At 40.8% G+C, this 19,325-nt stretch overlaps 1 protein-coding gene across 3 annotated transcripts in view; it reads left to right on the plus strand.

Annotated features, from left to right (window-relative positions):
- whrna (whirlin a) overlaps positions 1 to 19,325 on the plus strand; it is a 154,888-nt gene that overhangs the window by 70,344 nt on the left and 65,219 nt on the right. For 2 of the 3 annotated variants that reach the window (XM_078794224.1, XM_058064923.2), the window contains exons 4-5: positions 7,283 to 7,536; positions 13,744 to 13,780. In XM_078794224.1, coding sequence (XP_078650350.1) covers positions 7,283 to 7,536; positions 13,744 to 13,780 — 291 coding nt within the window. The remainder of the gene's footprint in view (positions 1 to 7,282; positions 7,537 to 13,743; positions 13,781 to 19,325) is intronic. The other variant, XM_078794225.1, reaches the window with a different exon arrangement.

Raw genomic sequence — 19,325 nt, forward strand, 5'->3', positions numbered from 1 at the left:
ATGAGCCACTGCCATTTACAACCGCCAAAAGGGAACTTTATTCCAAGTAATAACAATATTAAATAGGAACTGCTAGCATTTACAAGAGTCAGCTAGGCACATTACATGAGTTTCAAGCATTTGGCCACTCTTGTGTAAAAAGACATTAACTGCTGTATAGTAAAACTACAGTGTATGAAACTAAAATAAAACTAGTCATCCTTTAGTGATATTCCACAGAGTGTGGCATTTAAGGAGCCTTGGAAACATCCTCAAATGTCATGCAGAAAGGTAAAACAATTAGCGCAATTAGGTGGAGGAGGTGGGGGACGAATGACATCATCATCAAATTTGCATAACTGGATGTTTGTACTTGTGTCTTGTGAAAAAAACGAGTTTAAAAAATAACATCTAATGTACAATATTGATGAACAGATGCGTAATTATGCGCAACTAAGTCATAGGAGTTGTGCTAAGAAGTAATGTTACGATGCCATCTACTGTACAGAGTTGTTATGACAAGCTACACAGACAGTTGCATGTAATGTGTGGTAGCAAAAAAAAAAAAAAAACATCAAATCTATCAATGGCAGTCATAGCGGGTCGCCACAAATAAATCAACGTCAAATAGATGAAAAAACAGTTTTTACAAAACAAAGATTTTGATCCACTCCTATTTACAGAGGCTGTCGCTTGGCAACTCTAGGTTTCTGCTCTTTCCACAGACGTTTTATGGTATTACAGTTCGGAGACTGGCTCAACCACTCTTGGATGTGTTGTAGAAAAAAATGTATCCTGACTAAGGAAGAGAATGACTGAAATAAAGACATTTTGTAAAGGGGTCAGATCACATACAGAGCACAGCAGTGTGCAGATATCGAAATGGCCAAATGTAAATGAATGACATCACAAGTAGGAGCCGAGCACCACTGGTGACTGTGTGTTTGGGGAGAGAGGTTCCATCAAATGAAGGTACGGTCATCGCTCTTTTGTTGCGGTTAATTGTTTCCACAGCCGACTGTAGGATTCAATATTAATAAATGGAATATTTCCGGAGTTACAGCATAGAAAACCCTGGTTACCATTATTAGAGCCCTGTAGACATGAAATAACACCCCTATAGTCACTTTTACATTCTTCTTACTCAATATAGTACACATACAAATTGAAAATAAGCCATATTCTACCACAAAACAGCGATCATTCATTTATTATCGGTGATAGTGTGAGGGTGCAATGTTCGACTGTACTTCCTTAGTGTGTACTGTATTTATTGATGGGTTGTAGAGAAAACAAAAGCAACTAGCTCAATGTAAACGAGGGTCTGAGATGGTCACTGATGTGAAAACAGGAAGGACGACAGCCATGAAGTCGGCCATCAAGAGGTCAAAGACCATCCACAGTCTGTGTTCACCTGCCACCAAGGTGTTAGCATGTTGGGAGTTTGTTCTGCCAGGGTCATGTCAGGTCGACAGATTTTAATATCAGAGGTGTCATTTACATGTACCTGTGTATGTATCTGTGTGTGTTTGTGTGTGTGTGCAAGCATGGGTGTGTGTTTGCACTTGCCCTGGGCACAGGGCACATATACTAGACAAACAACCATTCACACTCAAGAACTGTTTCGTGCTTGACGATGGTATACCAGTAGTAAAAAAAAATACAGTGGTATGAAAATAACAATATAATAATAATAAGATTTTCCATTATTTATCAATGGCTCACCCTATCTCTTAGGATGAGTCCAGCTATTCAGTCACTTGCATCCGCAATTTCATTGTTTCAATCACAAAAGGTAACTATAGGGGTGTTATTTCATGTTTACAGGGCTCTCAAAATAGTAAAAACTGTATTTAGAAGGCAAGGAATATCCTGATTTTTATTGAGTGGCTCCGATATGAAGTGGAATTGTTTATTCATTCATTCATTTTCTAGGGGTGCTGGAGCCTATCCCAGCTGTCTTCAGGCGTGAGGCGGGGTACACCCTGGACTGGTGGCCAGCCAATCACAGGGCACATATAGACAAACAACCATTCACACTCACATTCATACCTATGGACAATTTGGAGTCGCCAATTAACCTAGCATGTTTTTGGAATGTGGGAGGAAACCGGAGTACCCGGAGAAAACCCACACATGCACGGGGAGAACATGCAAAGAGATGGCCGAGAGTGGAATTGAACCTGGTCTCCTAGTTGTGAGGTCTGCCGCCCCGACTTGGAAGATTGAATACTGCAAAAATTCCTAAAAGAGAATGTCTGGCTCTCTGTTGGTAACCTCAAGCTGAAACCTTCAGCAGGACAATGATCCAAAACACACGAGCAAGTCCACCTCTGAATGACTGAAGGAAAAACCAAATGAAGACTTTGGAGTGGCCTAGTCAAAGTCCTGACCTGAATCCTATTGAGATGCATGTGGCATGACCTTAAAAAGGCTTCATGGTGGAAAAGCCTCCAATGTGGCTGAATGACAACATTCCTCCACAGCGCTGGAAGAGACTCATTGCAAGTTATCACAAACGCTTGATTGCAGTTGTTGCTGCTAAGGGTGGCCCAACCAGTTCTTAGGTTTAGGGGGAAATCGCGTTTTCACACAGGGCCATGTCGGTACACATTTATGGTAATTTATGTTCTCTGTAGGCGGCATTATGAATTATCCTTACTGACCTTTTTTGCAGTACATTTAGCGAGTGAAGATTGCTTTTATAGTTATTAGCCCATATTTCCACACAATAAGTAAGTTATGGTAGAACCAGAGAGCAATAAAGAGTGTGGAGTGATTTCTGATTGAGAACAAATTTTGCTTTGTTCAATACTGAAATATTTCTGGCCACCTTATGTTGTATATTTGTATTGTTGTATTTGTAATTATAGGTGGGATGTTTATCGTTTACTCCTAAATTTGACATTTCAATGTAGATTGGAAAGTAGAGTGGAATAAGTTAAGTCCACTTCGTTTTAGCAACTCTTCAAATTCCGGTGCCCGATGTCCACTTTTGTTGACGTAAAATTTGAGATCCAAAGGGTTCATTACTCGATATTCCGTCTAGAAATAAATACATATTGGAATTGAAACAAATTGTGTATGACAGCTCAGTAGAATCCCCGTTCAGTTTGCCTATTTTTGCATTACCTCAGGATCTAGTGTGACAATTTATAATAATACTATAAGTATACAGAGGCCAACGGACATTTGAATTTGGAACGTTCTTGCTTGAGGCACCACATGCGCCACTGTGTTCCCTTGCTTTTATAGTTATTAGCCCATATTTCCACACAATAAGTAAGTTATGGTAGAACCAGAGAGCAATAAAGAGTGTGGAGTGATTTCTGATTGAGAACACTTAGAGAACATTTAGATATAATACATGTTGTATGAGCCAAAACAAAGGCATGAAAAAAAAATGTCATATCAATTCTGTTCTCATTCTCCTGCCAGATGAACAGGGTTCATAACAAAACGTTTGAACACAACAATGTGTGACATTTGAGTCGGTGTACTGTGCTGCCAGGAGTCGTCTCCTGTCCCTCCTGTCCTGTGTATAGAATGTGTTATTATCTAACACTACCCTGATTGTCTTCCTGAATCGTTGGTATTCGCTGGCTTTTGTTGGACTGCATCGAATATGACGGCCACAGAAAATGAAATGCTTGTGACTCAGAGCAAGGCCCATCTCCTCTCAAATAGAAGCATAATGACGAAGACGAGGGGGAAATGGAGGAGGGAATAATGAGGAGAGTGAGGCAAGGTAAAGCGATGGAAGTAGCAAGTTGAGTACAGCAGAAAGACAGACCTCATCAACTGATATCAAGGCGCACAGTAAAGTGTGTCTATTTTTAGCCTTTTCTCACAGTTTTAGTCCCGGGTAGCTTGATGTGAAGAGATGATTTTGCCACAATGGTCAAGAACGAGAACTCCAACACGTGGATTTTATTATCGACACGTGACGTTCTCTAAACCTGCAGAGATCTCTCCCCATCAATATAGCCTAGATTCTTGCTTTGCAGTGGGTGCGTGTTGGAAGCCAAACAAAAGGCGCTCAAGGAGCGATGGGTACACGGTAACCATTGGTATTGGATTTCGCCACTTCCTGTATTTCATCAATATTATGTGTGTAGCAGACAGCATGTGTGTATTTTCTAAGTAGCACATTATAACTTCCACTGCAAATCGTTTTACAGAGTGGTTCGCGCGCAGGCCACACAGCTACGAGACCCATGTTCAATTCCACCCTCATCTCTGTGTGGAGTTTGCATGTTCTCCCCGTGCATGCGTGGGTTTTCTCCGGGTACTCCGGTTTCCTCCCACATTCCAAAAACATGCTAGGTTAATTGGTGACTCCAAATTGTCCATAGGTATGAATGTGAGTGTGAATGGTTGTTTGTCTATATGTGCCCTATATGTGTACCCCGCCTCACGCCTGAAGACAGCTGGGATAGGCTCCAGCACCCCCAGAAAATGAATGAATAATTCCACTTCATATCGGAGCCACTCAATAAAAATCAGGATATTCCTGGCCTTCTAAATACAGTTTTTACCATTTTGAGAGCCCTGTAAATATGGAATAACACCCCTATAGTCACCTTTTGTGACCGAAACAATGAAATCGCGGATGCAAGTGACTGAATAGCTGGACTCATCCTCAGAGATAGGGTGAACCATTGATATATAATGGAAAATCTTATTATTATTATATTATTATTTTCATACCACTGTATTTTTTTACCATTAGTATACCATCGTCAAGCACGAAACAGCGATATTGTATCGATGTATTTATTTAGGAAAAACTGTGATAGAGTGACGCTGCTGAATTCAAACGGCGAAGTAGTGAGGGGACGGTTGTATTCCCTTCTGACCACAAATAATGCTAATGGTTTTATTTCATTTGAACATGCATCAGATTACAATTGAATGCATCCCATAATCAGTTCACAGTTCCACATGTCCAAAAGGAGTAGGAAGAAGCAAAGCTTATTAAATCCTACCCCTCCATCTGGTACTTTTACAATCAGTAACTGTTATATTTGTTCACTTCCTGCTTTCCATAATACAGTTTAAGGGTTTTTTTTTCATTATTTTAGCTGTTTGAAGATGAACTATATCAGCAAATTTAAGTATTGTGATTTTAGAAATAAGGAGTTTAGTATGTTCTATGTAGGCGGCATTATGAATTATCCTTACTGACCTTTTTTGCGAGACATTTAGCGAGTGAAATATGTTTACATTCATGTCACTTTTGTATTAGCATTAACACTCTTATGTACTGTTAAATTAGAGTATTGTAATTCCTTGTCTAATAGCTTTCCGAATCGTCCTAAAATAAATTAAGAATGTGCTTGTTTTTAAAAAACAAAGTCTTGTAAGTCTTTTCTCCTCGAGCTAGCCATGTGTGCGACCCCATTGTTGAATCTCAGTAATATGAAGATCACACACTCCACGTTTGCTGCAGGGTCTTCCAACACAAGGTAAAAGATGTGTTATTGTCCCATTTCGGTGGCATTTTGTCCCACAGATCTGGAACAAGCAGCCTATAATCGTGTTTTTGAATCTGTCTCTCATCCCCGAGGCTTTAGTTCCACCTGACAGCTGGGATGGCGACTGTGTGCCGTGCCAGCAGCGTGTGTCCTCACTGCAATGTCACTTGTTAGCGTCTCTTGATTGATTGATTGCATCTGTAAATACCAGTTTGTGTCCCTTTTGCATTTATAATCAAATGACCCTACCCTGAATGATCACAACTGGTCCCCCTGCAGAAACAGAATGCGGCTAATCGTCTTCAGTTGTGCCCGCAAGATGCTGATGTTAGCTGTTTGTGCGATATTTTGTGCTATTGTGGCACAGTGCAGGCCACCTCAGGTTGCTGGAGTATTTTTGTAGTAACAACCCTCTATTATATATTAATATTAGAGCCCTGTAGACATAAAATAACACCCCTATAGTTTAATTTACATCCGTGTTAGCCAGTATAGTAGACATTCATTCATTCATTTTCTACCGCTTTTTCCTCACGAACGGATCTTTTTACTGAATGAACCGGAATGATCCGGTTCACTGAAATGAACGGTTTTGCCCACCACTACTGCAGACTGAACATTTTTGACAACAACCAATTGACTGAAATGACCGGAATGAACAAAATGAACGAAATGAACGGATCTTTTTCTGAATGAACCGGAATGATCCGGTTCACTGAAATGAACGGTTTTGTCCACCACTACTGCAGACTGAACATTTTTGACAACGACCAATTGACTGAAATGACCGGAATTACCAAAATGATGGAAATGAACAAAATGAACGAAATGAACAAAATGAACAGATCTTTTTACTGAATGAACCGGAAGGATCCGGTTCACTGAAATGAAGAGTTTTGTCCACCACTACTGCAGACTGAACATTTTTGACAACAACCAATTGACTGAAATGACCGGAATGAACAAAATGAACAAAATGAACGGATCTTTTTCTGAATGAACCGGAATGATCCGGTTCACTGAAATGAACGGTTTTGCCCACCACTACTGCAGACTGAACATTTTTGACAACAACCAATTGACTGAAATGACCGGAATGAACAAAATGAACGAAATGAACGGATCTTTTTCTGAATGAACCGGAATGACCCGGTTCACTGAAATGAACAGTTTTGCCCACCACTAATGCAGAATGAACATTTTTGACAACGACCAATTGACTGAAATGAACGGAATGACCAAAATGAACGGATCTTTTTACTGAATGAACCGGAATGACCCGGTTCACTGAAATGAACGGTTTTGCTCACCACTAATGCAGACTGAACATTTTTGACTTTGACACATTCTGAATGTCAATGCTCAGTTTCCAATTGGGGATCATAGATCTCTGACTGCATTTAGAGATGAAAACAACATGAAAACCAGAGTGCTATGGGTCTATGGGTGAAAAGCACGTTTGTGTCCAGTTCCTTGGTGTCTTTGACAGCAAGTACTTTGGCTTCCTGTGAGGTGCTCCATTTAACTTGATGTAGATTTTACAGTTGGTGTTGCAAGGGCCATGAATTTCCCTCTGCTTCGTTAAGTTGCATGCCTTCATGATGATGTCGGCGTTGTACTCCCCCAGGCGTTGTATCGAGACTCTACTCATTTGTATAAAGGAAATATGAACATTTTATTGGACATTAAACTGCTTTTCACGTAACACTGTTCACATAGGACCAAATCTAATTATTTCAATGACTTCTACTCCCTCCATCTGTTACGTTACCTTCTGTGTGACCTTCGATCTGCTGTTTGTACCCATGCATGTCTGCCTGCCCCAGTCTTGCCCCTCCGCCACTCCTCTCTGTTCCTTGCAACGCCCACAGGTTGGAGATCAAATTCTGGAAGTAAACGGCCGCAGCTTCTTGAACATCCCGCACGATGAAGCTGTCAAAGTCCTTAAGTCGTCACAACACCTGATGATGACGGTGAAAGACGTGGGACGCCTGCCTCATGCCAGGACAGTCATCGGCGAAACCAAGTGGATCGCTAGCTCCCAGATCACGGAAAGCTCAGCAAACAGCAGCATGGCAGGGTGAGTTGAACACTATTATGTCATCGTCCGTCTCCACTAAGGATGGGTGCTTGATCTTTTGTTTCTTTAAGCCTTGCATCCATGACAAAACCCTCTGATATCTGATATCCACCATTCTTGGATACAATTATAACTGCAGGCTCCATAAGCACCAACGCCAGACCATTTGACCATACGCTAATATAAATCAATGCATGAATGCAACTCATTGCAACTCAAATTCCTTGGCTGGACAGTGAATCGCCATAATCACCTTATTGTGGAGGTTCCATTGAAAATGAATTGACTAGAGACGTGGAGCCCAAAGGTAGATCAGTACATCGGTAGGTTATGTTTGTAGATTGGTAATTGATACGCTCACAAAAATGGCACATTTTGAGGCCGATTGAATACAGAAGCAACTATTTTTGTAGCCAAACAAACTTTCGAGTCTCTCACTGGCATCACCTAACTTTGATGCATTCAAGAACTGCTGAAAAAAGCGCAAAATCTCAACCCTCACACAAAAAAAACATAATTGAATAAGAGATAAAGATAAAAAAATAAAAAGAGATAAATGTGGTACATTAGTACTGTACGTATTTATAAACTCTTACCAACTTATGGTGTATGAAAAAATGTAATTTAATATTACAAATATTTTTTGTAAAAACATGGTGAATCATGAATATGCAGGGGTGCACTGAATTACAGATAAATGTAAAAAAAAACTGTCCTATTATGTTGGTAATGGTTAATATAAACAATGCACATCAAAGGGGAACTGCACTTTTTTGGAATTTTGCCCATCATTCCCAATCCTTATGTAAAACATGAACATATTTATACATATTTATTTCCTTTTCTGTGCATTATAACATGAAAAAATAGTTAATATGAGCTAGCTAACAATGCACGTCATTAGGACATGCTTTTGACGCTGTTTTGACGCTTGAGCCCTTACAAAAAAACAGTGTTCCATTTCCACAACCTACCTATATATTAACCAAGCTACAGCGATATTGTTATTATTAATACAAAAGGTGTGCTGAGTGACGTCTCAGCGTCTCTCAGCTACTCCCTAATGGTGCTGGTACTGTGTTGTTAGTTTTGAAAAATTAATGCTAGGTTATAAATCATTCCTTATACGTGCATTCTTGAGGGTTGTGGCAATAAGCTGAAAAGTTGGATTCCATATACGACATGTTATTATTGATGTACTTGTTGCATGCATGATCACAGCATGTATATAAAACAATAAAATGTTGTAAGAGGGTTTTTTTTAGAGCGATTTGTAGTCGAAATAGGTGTGTCCCAATGATTTGCATTGTTAGCTAGCTCATATTAACCAGTTTTCTGGCGTTATAATACACAGAAAAGGGAAAGAAATATGTGTTTATGTTTCACATAAGGATCATGAATGATGGACAAAATTCCCCAAAAAGTGCTGTTCCTCTTTAAGATGTTGCAGATGTTGATGGTTTCCATCAGAGGCAGATATTTTGACTGACACCTCACTTGACCCAATAGTGTCAATGAACTTACAGTTATGTGTGTAAAAATAATAACTATTATTCCATCAACTTCTAATGATGACCTTCACATTGAATAGCCAATGACATTGTGAAAACACCAATCTGCTTGTTGATGGGTGGGCTCGATATTCCTCCAAGCGAGTTATTTTGAAGGCTTGTGTTTCTGGGGAAAAAAGTAGAAAAATCCTTTTTTCTGGTGTATTCAAACCCCTACATGTCAGTGTCAGTGGCACTTACACAGTTACTGTCGAGGGGGGAAAAAATCAGCTTTCAGCTTTCAAAGGAGCTCAAAGCCATGACTCTCCTCCAGTCGATGAAGTTCAGTTCAGTTCTAGTTCCTAGTCGGGTTTCTACGGATAATTCACAATTAATGATTCCACATTGATTCATTCATTCATTCATTTTTTATCCTCACGAGGGTCGCGGGGGTGCTGGAGCCTATCACAGCTGTCTTCTGGTGGCCAGCCAATCACAGGGCACATATAGATAAACAACCATTCACACTCACATTCATACCTATGGACAATTTGGAGTTGCCAATTAACCTAGCATGTTTTTGGAATGTGGGAGGAAACCGGAGTACCCGGAGAAAACCCACTCATGCACGGGGAGAACATGCAAACTCCACACAGAGATAACCGAGGGTGGAATTGAACTCTGGTCTCCTAGCAGTGAGGTCTGCGCGCTAACCACTCGCCCGCCGTGCCGTATAGTAGACATAATATGAGAAAATACGCCATTTCAAGAGGACCTATTATGCTTTTTCCACTTTTCTGACATATAAATGTAGTTAAAATGTTGTATTATTGTGTTGAACATTGCAAAAGTTTCAGATAATGACATTTGCGCATTTGCAAATGTGCCCCAAAAGAGAATTTTTTTTCGAACACCGGCTCACTGTGATGTTACAGTAAACCTTGTGATAAGCCACCGGTTCCATCCTGCCGGTGACTTCATTTTTTGGGTGTGCCCAGGTAAGTTGTAAAAGCTGAGTGGCACCAATCACAGCGGATTGGGTGGGCCGTGGGTGGAACGAATTAAAACAGATCAGTTTGGAAATCCAAGGAATTACAGCTGGAATAGGTGCAAATTCTGGAAGATCTAGAAAGCTTTCTGTGCTGGTTATCATGTCAAAAATTAGCAAAAGGCCAAAAATTTGCATAAAAGGTTTGTTTACGACATAAGTTCTGGTAACAAGGGAGCTGAGTGGAATGTGGACAGGACGGAATAAACGAAGTCACCGCCCCTAAAATACCCTAGCATGGTTTTGGAATGTGGGAGGAAACTGGAGTAGCCGGAGAAAACCCTCGCATGAACGGGGAGAACATGCAAACTCCACACAGAGATAACCGAAGGTGGAATTGAACCCTGGTCTCCTAGCAGTGAGGTCTGCGCGCTAACCACACGCCCGCCGTGCAAGCTTTATTTGAAACCACAAAGTCAACAACACACATGCTTTCTTTGCACTGCTGTGTTCTGTTTGGCTTCTTCTTGGCTGCAATAACAACATGAGGTGCACTAATTCCCTATAAAGATATCTCTCTATCTATCCTCCACAATTAGATGACTATTATACTCACTATCTGCCAGCATTCTAAATACAAAGTGGACCTTGACAGCCAATTGGGTTTTCATGTCTGCAGGGCTCAGGATTATTAAAGTGGTCTTTTATTGGTAATAAAGGAGAAAACACAAAGAGAAGGCATGCAAATTGAAATTGTGCTGAGCCTGTGGAAGAATCCAGTTGTCCCGCACCCACACAACGGTTTATTTATCACTGACAACAATAAGCAGATATTTGTCTTCAGTCATTAGCGTAATGAAAGACAACCAGAAACTTGGGATTTGAGGGCAGTTTGTGCAGCCAAATAGGGGCCGATGCATCACGTCATGGGGCACAGTGTTGTTACTGTTACTGTATTACCGTATTCATAATTTGGCTGGTCCTGCAACTTACAGTCAGGCGTGACATAGTGTATATGTCAAAGTAGTGAGTTAAGGTGGGGTGGGACCACCTAGTGGTCACAATAATTCATTTAATGATACAGAGCATAGCTTTTTGTTACGTAATACTTTCTGCCTTGGAGAACATGTGTCTGTAAGTCATGTGCAACTAATTATGTGATACTTTTTGGTTTGAGAAATTGTGAGGCAGACCATCCCTATACAGGGTCATCCGTCCAGTCACCCCGCTGCTACCCTTAATGTCCCCATCCACCCTCAGGGGAGTGCAGACCACAGCTGAAATCATTTATTGGTTCCAGAAAGGGCCAATCAGCTGTTTCCTTCATGAACAAAACCAAACAGTCAAGCACAACAAATCTCATTTTTGGTGTAAACATTGCCGTCTTGGCTGCACGGTGGACGAGTGGTTAGCCACACACTAGGAGACCCGCGTTCGAATCTACCTTTCTATGAAAAATCAATGTGTTTATTTACTTGTACTACTTGTAGTATTGTTATTATTATTATTATTATTATTATTATTATTATTATTATTATTATTATTATTATTATTATTATTATTATTATTATTATTATTGCTAAGCAGTGTGAAGCGACTGCAACACAACATAATTTGTCATTACCACAGCAGCTCTATGTAGGAGTGTAAAATATTCATTCATTCATTTTCTACTACTTATCCTCATGAGGGTCGGGGGTGCTGGAGCCTATCCCAGCTGTCTTCGGATGAGAGGTGGGGTACACTCTGGACTGGTCGCCAGCCAATCACAGGGCACATATAGACAAACAACCATTCACACTCACATTCATACCTATGGACAACTTGGAGTTGTGCAATTAACCTAGCATGTTTTTGGAATGTGGGAGGAAACCGGAGTACCCGGAGAAAACCCACGCATACACGGGGAGAACATGCAAACTCCACACAGAGATGGCCGAGGGTGGAATTGAACCCTGGTCTCCTAGCTGTGAGGTCTACGCGCTAACCACTCGACCGCCGTGCAATCCCGTGTAAAATATTAATTCTTTCATTTTCTACTATTTATTCTCATGAGGGTCGGGGGTGCTGGAGCCTATCCCAGCTGTCTTCGGGCAATAGCCCGCCAGCCAATCACAGGGCACATATAGACAAACAACCATTCACACTCACATTCATACCTATGGACAATTTGGAGTCACCAATTAACCTAGCATGTTTTTGGAATGTGGGAGTAAACCAGAGTGCCCGGAGAACATGCAAACTCCACACAGAGATGGCTGAGGGTGGAATTGAACTCTGGTCTCTTAGCTGTGAGGCCTGTGAGCTACCCACTCTACCACCGTGCCGTATAGCAGACATAACATGAGAAAATACACCATTTCAAGAGGACCTATTATGCTTTTTCCACTTTTCTGACATATAAATGTAGTTAAAATGTTGTATTATTGTGTTAAACATTGCAAAAGTTTCAGATAATGACATTTTCGCATTTGCAAATGTGCCGGAGTGTAAAATGTATGAAAATAAAAATAAGCACACATGGAGGAAAACGACAAGCTGCCCTAGCCTCAATAGTCTTTTAATATCAACCATTCTCCTTATGTCTCTGGGCAAAGTCACAAGGAAATGTGCAAGCCATTGTTAGTTTCAGTTTGGTCTGTGTCCACAATTCATTATGACACCATGAGTCAGCCAGATAAACCACTTCCATTGGAACGAAGAAAAATGTCTTCCTCCTCTTATCCACGGTTTAATGTAATAAGACATGTTTCACAGGTTTTCTGCAGAAAAACTACAATCGGGACTTGGATCAAAAAATAAATAAAACACCAGACCTCAAAATTGAAGTTTGATATCGTGAAAACACACCATTTAACTTGACAAGGGATACTGCATGTGTAGCATCTCCCCTGAGTGTTGTGGTTGTGTGATGGTTATCACCTTGATTTTACCAGAGACAGATGGCTGCTCTTTTGTTTCCATCCATTTGTTTCAATTTCACACACAGCAGAAGACTTATGTTTGTTTCAGAGATAAAACATCCCACATTGGGGATGTCGCTATGGTAACTGTAAGGCAACGCTCGTGTCAATACAGTGGAAACCCGCATATTTGTCAAATCAGCATTTGGAACCCTGCAAATTTGATTTGAGTTTTCATCAAAACAATTTTTTGCTTGCTTATAATCTCCATGATTAGGTTGTTTATTGGTAGAAACACACACCCTGACTCATCACTCACGGTGCAACAAAAAGTAACACGTGTTACAGTACACACTAATGCATATGCAAAATAATACTATTTTTTTCACTTCAAGTTTCTTTGTGTCAGGGGTTGCCACAGTGAGTCAGTCAGATTTTTATGCCAGAAAATATATGGATATAAATCTGGATGTTTGGATGTGGATGTTGTGTATGGATGTTTGGAATGTCCAGTTCAATTAATTTTGAAATAATAGGACTTGTCCAAGTATAATTGGACAAGTCTTGAAATGATGTCTCAGGCTAGTGTAATAGCGCACAGCATGCAATACTTCTCTATCATACATTAAAATTTAATAATCTTTATCCTTCATGATGGTTGCTACGGATGAGCTGTTCGGACCAAAAGAGCATCCAATATATTATCTTATACTGTATGTGTTCCTAACAATCAAACCCATGGACAAAATGTAATATTTCAATCAGTTGCCAAATAGGCATCCATAAGTGAATTTGACTAATTGTTCTTCTTCATCTTCTTCTACAGTTTCTCTGTGGACCAGGGATCCACTGAAGTCGGGAAGGTAAGGTTCACGGAACACCAGTACAACTACAGTATGCCAGTGAAGGTGACTTCAGGATCCTGCCTCAGAACATTTAGCTTAGTTTTGCAAATTAAGCAACATTTTAAAATGCAACATTATCTTTTGAAAGGCTGTCCATCAGTGGTTCCCAAACTTGTATGAGCAGCAAGCGGTTGTTTTTGTAAATACCACCTGCTCTGGGCTGCATGTGCATGTGTGGGTGTGTTTGCTGTGATTTAGTGTCCCTGAATGCAGCGGAAAGTTATGTGATGAACATGAAAGCACCATTTTAGAAAAAGCTAAAGCAGCACTGACAGTGGTTTGCTACTTTAGATCCTGCTTGTGGAATATGAAGTGTTCATTATCTGACTGGGATCTTTCCATAGTGTCCCAACTCTCAAAGAACCACTACACACTTCTTAATAGTATCTGAAATACAAAAATACAACCAATCGTCACCCGAATCTTTCACACAGAGCAAGGAACAACCTGCCACTGTCTCCTCCCTGCTGTGGTCTCCTCGCACTGTAGGCGTTTAGGAGCACTCGTAATTTTGAGTGTTAGACGCTAATTGTTTTTTCATGAAAAAAACTGAAAACTCAACAGCAAAAATGGGGCAAAATGGGCAAAAAAAAAAAAGCAGAGAAATTTATTTTTGGACACATTTACTTTAGATTTTAGGTTGAATTCTGGCATGTTCAATCATATCGAGGTTCAGGTTTCCGGTTCCTGTCGTTGTTGGTGTCTAAACCATGAAGTCATTTTTAAAACTTACCGTATGTTCCGGACTATAAGTTGTACTTTTTTTTCATAGGTTGGCTGTTCCTGCAACTTATACTCCAGAGCAGCGTATAAATGAAAAAATGTTACATAAACACTGGACACCTTTTCTGTTCATGTTTATTTTTTGTGTAGCTGACTAAGTATTGTGTTAGCATATCTTACACCTATTCAGCCTGTTCTCTATACTTTTATTGTTAGAACTTACCTTCCAAGAGGATGTAATGTCTGTTTTGGTCAAGTAGTTTGTAAAATAAATTCCCCGCAAAAAATGCGACTTATACTCCAGTGCGACTTATATATGTTTTTTTTGACCTAATTATGCACTTTTGGCCTTGTGCGACTTATACTATGGAGCGACTTATAGTCCCGAAAATATGGTACTTCATTTTTCTGTAATGCAAAACCTTCCATTACATCTCACAGGACCTCCAGTGTGTTTGTTGTCGTGTTTGACATTTAGATTCCAATCATTTTTAAGGCTGTCGGAAGGGAGCGTTTTCACATTGTTGACTTTACAGATGGGGAAAAAGGTACAGGATTGAGGTATTCATGGAGGGGGGAGGGATCCAGACAGAGGCTTAAAGGGGGTTTCCAAACATATTTACACAGTACAGACGTGCCTATAACATGTTGGTGACACCGAGTTAAACCACAAATGAAAACCACACACTATGATGATATCTATGATGTTATCATAGTGGTCCCATTGTACCATAGTTCTTATAAATTCCAGAGTAATACGGTAAAGTCTCATTATATCGATATCGGTTATAACGAATTACTGCTTATTACGATACTATTTTCATTTCCCGGCAAATTTCTAGTCTTTTATGATATAATTAGTTCCGTTAGTACGATACCCGGTTATTATGATAATCCGGTTACTACGATGCCCTTTTCATCTCCCGCCAGCCAATTTGGTCTGCTTATATCGATACAAAAGCAGCTTAAATCAATCTTTGCTTAAGGATTTCAATACCAAAAAAGAACACGGCGAACGGCTGCTTCCAGTCAACTTTATTTTTCACACTTCCACCACCAGAGCGCAGCACACACACCGATTCCCGCACTTCCTGGTTCACAGGTCATGCTCAACCCGCCCCACATACAGTGAAGAAAATAAGTATTTGAACACCCTGCTATTTTGCTATTTCTCCCACTTAGAAATCATGGAGGGGTCTGAAATTTTCATCGTAGGTGCATGTCCACTGTGAGAGAGATAAACTAAAAAGAAAAATCCAGAAATCACAATGCATGATTTTTTAACAATTTATTTGTGTGATACAGCTGCAAATAAGTATTTGAACACCTGAGAAAATGAATGTTAATATTTGGTACAGTAGCCTTTGTTTGCTATTACAGAGGTCAAACGTTTCCTGTAGTTTTTCACCAGGTTTGCACACACTGCAGGAGGGATCTTGGCCCACTCCTCCACACAGATCTTCTCTAGATCAGTCAGGTTTCTGGGCTGTCGCTGAGAAACACGGAGTTTGAGCTCCCTCCAAAGATTTTCGATTGGGTTCAGGTCTGGAGACTGGCTGGGCCATGCTAGAACCTTGATATGCTTCTTACGGAGCCACTCCTTGGTTTTCCTGGCTGTGTGCTTCGGGTCGTTGTCGTGTTGGAAGACCCAGCCACGACCCATCTTCAATGCTCTGACAGAGGGAAGGAGGTTGTTCCCCAAAATCTCACAATACACAGCCCCAGTCATCCTCTCTTTAATGCAGTGCACTCGTCCTGTCCCATGTGCAGAAAAACACCCCCAAAGCATGATGCTACCACCCCCATGCTTCACAGTAGGGATGGTGTTCTTCGGATTGTACTCTTCATTCTTCTTCCTCCAAACACGCTTATTGGAATTATGACCAAAAAGTTCTATTTTGGTCTCATCTGACCATAAAACTTTCTCCCATGACTCCTCTGTATCATCCAAATGGTCATATGCAAACTTAAGACGGGCCTTGACATGTGCTGGTTTAAGCAGGGGAACCTTTCGTGCCATGCATGATTTCACATCATGACGTCTTAGTGTATTACCTACAGTAACCTTGGAAACGGTGGTCCCAGCTCTTTTCAGGTCATTGACCAAGTCCTGTCGTGTAGTTCTGAGCTGATTCCTCACCTTTCTTAGAATCATTGAGACCCCACGAGGTGATATCTTGCATGGGGCTCCACTCCGATTGAGATTGACCGTCATGTTTAGCTTCTTCCATTTTCTAATGATAGCTCCAACAGTGGACCTTTTTTCACCAAGCTGCTTGGTAATTGCTCCGTAGCCCTTTCCAGCCTTGTGGAGGTGTACAATTTTGTCTCTGGTGTCTTTGGACAGCTCTTTGGTCTTCGCCATGTTACAAGTTAAAGTCTTACTGATTGTATGGGGTGGACAGGTGTCTTTATGCAGCTAACGACCTCAAACAGGTGCATCTGATTCAGGATGATACATGGAGTGCAGGTGGACTTCTAATGGGCAGACTAACAGGTCTTTCAGGGTCAGAATTCTAGATGATACACAGGTGTTCAAATACTTATTTGCAGCTGTATCACACAAATAAATTGTTAAAAAATCATGCATTGTGATTTCTGGATTTTTCTTTTTAGTTTATCTCTCTCACAGTGGACATGCACCTACGATGAAAATTTCAGACCCCTCCATGATTTCTAAGTGGGAGAAATAGCAAAATAGCAGGGTGTTCAAATACTTATTTTCTTCACTGTAGCTGGCCAAACACATGCCTGCAACAGAAGAACCAACTGACATAGCATACACACCTATTCCAACGAAGACACAAGCGTACAAATACATGTATTTAATTGTGTTGTATTCAGATATCTTTTTATCGCTTGCAATAATCACTGTTTTTCATATGTACATGCTGGCGTTCGTGGTTTCTCTCGTGTGTATAGATTCTATACACACAAGAGAAACCACGAACGCAGTTGGTTCTTCTGTTGCAGGCATGTGTTTGGCCAGCTATGTGGGGCGGGTTGAGCATGACCTGTGAACCAGGAAGTGCGGGAATCGGTGTGTGTGCTGTGCTCTGGTGGTGGAAGTGTGAAAAATAAAGTTGACTGGAAGCAGCCGTTCGCCGTGTTCTTTTTTGGTATTGAAATCCTTAAGCAAAGATTGATTTAAGCTGCTCAACATTGTTCTATACCATAGAACAATGTCGAGTGAATTATTGCCCACTTTTAATGCAGTTCGGCACAGGATCGGATATATCGACAGTCCGGTTATATCGATATTTTTTCCGACTCCCGACAATATTGATATAACGAGACTTTACTGTAACTCCAGCAGAAATAGTGTTTGATAGCCACCAACTCCCCACGTTGTTGGGAAGTTCTGCAGCAAATGTTCTTTTTAGGTTAGACATTTCTGCAACGCATTGGCTGATCAAATTCCACTACTCTGTTAATGGAGCCTGCATGCAATATGACTAACAGGCACAGGCTGTGACGCAAGAACAACGAACATCACCCAATAGAAGATACTGTCAGTCTATTTATATTTGAAATACGGTTGGCTCCCATATTTTTTTCAGAAGAGGCTACGCCTGGATAAATTGTTTTTATTAAAAACCTTACATGTGCATCTTGGCATAAATCCATTCTAGTTATGTAGTCAATGTAGCTCTGTAGTTGTAAAGATGTGCGCTGTAACTTATATGCTAATGTACCCACCGCCATATTCATTTATCCCTAATAGCTGACATGTACTCCTTAGTATCTTACGGGAGCTCTAAAAGCTTCGTGCAGCGAGGCGTGATATATTCTGCATTCAATGTACTATTTATGGAACCACTGGAAGTCATTATTACACTTTGACTTTAGTTTGATGACACAGAATGGCACATTTGGAAATACATTTTCGACATGATGAATTAAGGTCATTTAGAAATTAAGCTGTATTTAGGAATCTTACATTTGGAATCTACTATGTCAGAAAACAGTTTGGGAGAGACACGATGAAAATATTCATTCATTCATTTTCTACCGCTTTTTCCTCACAAGGGTCGCGGGGGTGCTGGAGCCTATCCCAGCTGTCTTCGGGCGAGAGGCAGGGTACACCCTGGACTGGTCGCCAGCCAATCACAGGGCACATATAGACAAACAACCATTCACACTCACATTCATACAATTTGGAGTGGCCAATTAACCTAGCATGTTTTTAGAATGTGGGAGAAAACCCACGCATGCACGGGGAGAACATGCAAACTCCACACAGAGATGGCCGAGGGTGGAATTGAACCCTGGTCTCCTAGCTGTGAGGTCTGCGCGCTAACCACTAGACCGCCGTGCCGCCCGATGAAAATATTACAATATGATATTTCCTAAATACATTTTACAACATCTCCACATAGACAGTTGCCGTTTGACGCCCCTGCACAACCCGAATCACCATTTTTCCATTGAAGAAATCATGATGATCATGATGGCGCCCCCTCCACTGTGCCATGTGGTAAACATCTCAGGTGGAAGCTCCCATTTTTCCTCACCAGGGAATAAAACTTTCAATGTCCCATTATTTGGTGCTCTCAATGCCAATTCCAAATTTGAGGCATTGAAGGAGATTGAGGCCTTTGAAGGCTTTTCTTCTTAAAACTCTCACAGATTTTGTCTGATGGTCATTGCACTGCCCTCGGCACCAACAACAACCTTCATTTGGGCCGAGGATCACCTTGGGTCTCAACTGGATCCTCCAGCTCAGAGCTGGTGACATTATACTGACAATATACTGACTAGGGTTGGGCATAGAGGCTCA

This window comes from Doryrhamphus excisus, linkage group LG10, assembly GCF_037039965.1.
Source record: "Doryrhamphus excisus strain RoL-2023G ecotype Guam linkage group LG10, RoL_Dexc_Guam_v1.1, whole genome shotgun sequence".
Lineage (NCBI taxonomy): Eukaryota > Metazoa > Chordata > Actinopteri > Syngnathiformes > Syngnathidae > Doryrhamphus > Doryrhamphus excisus.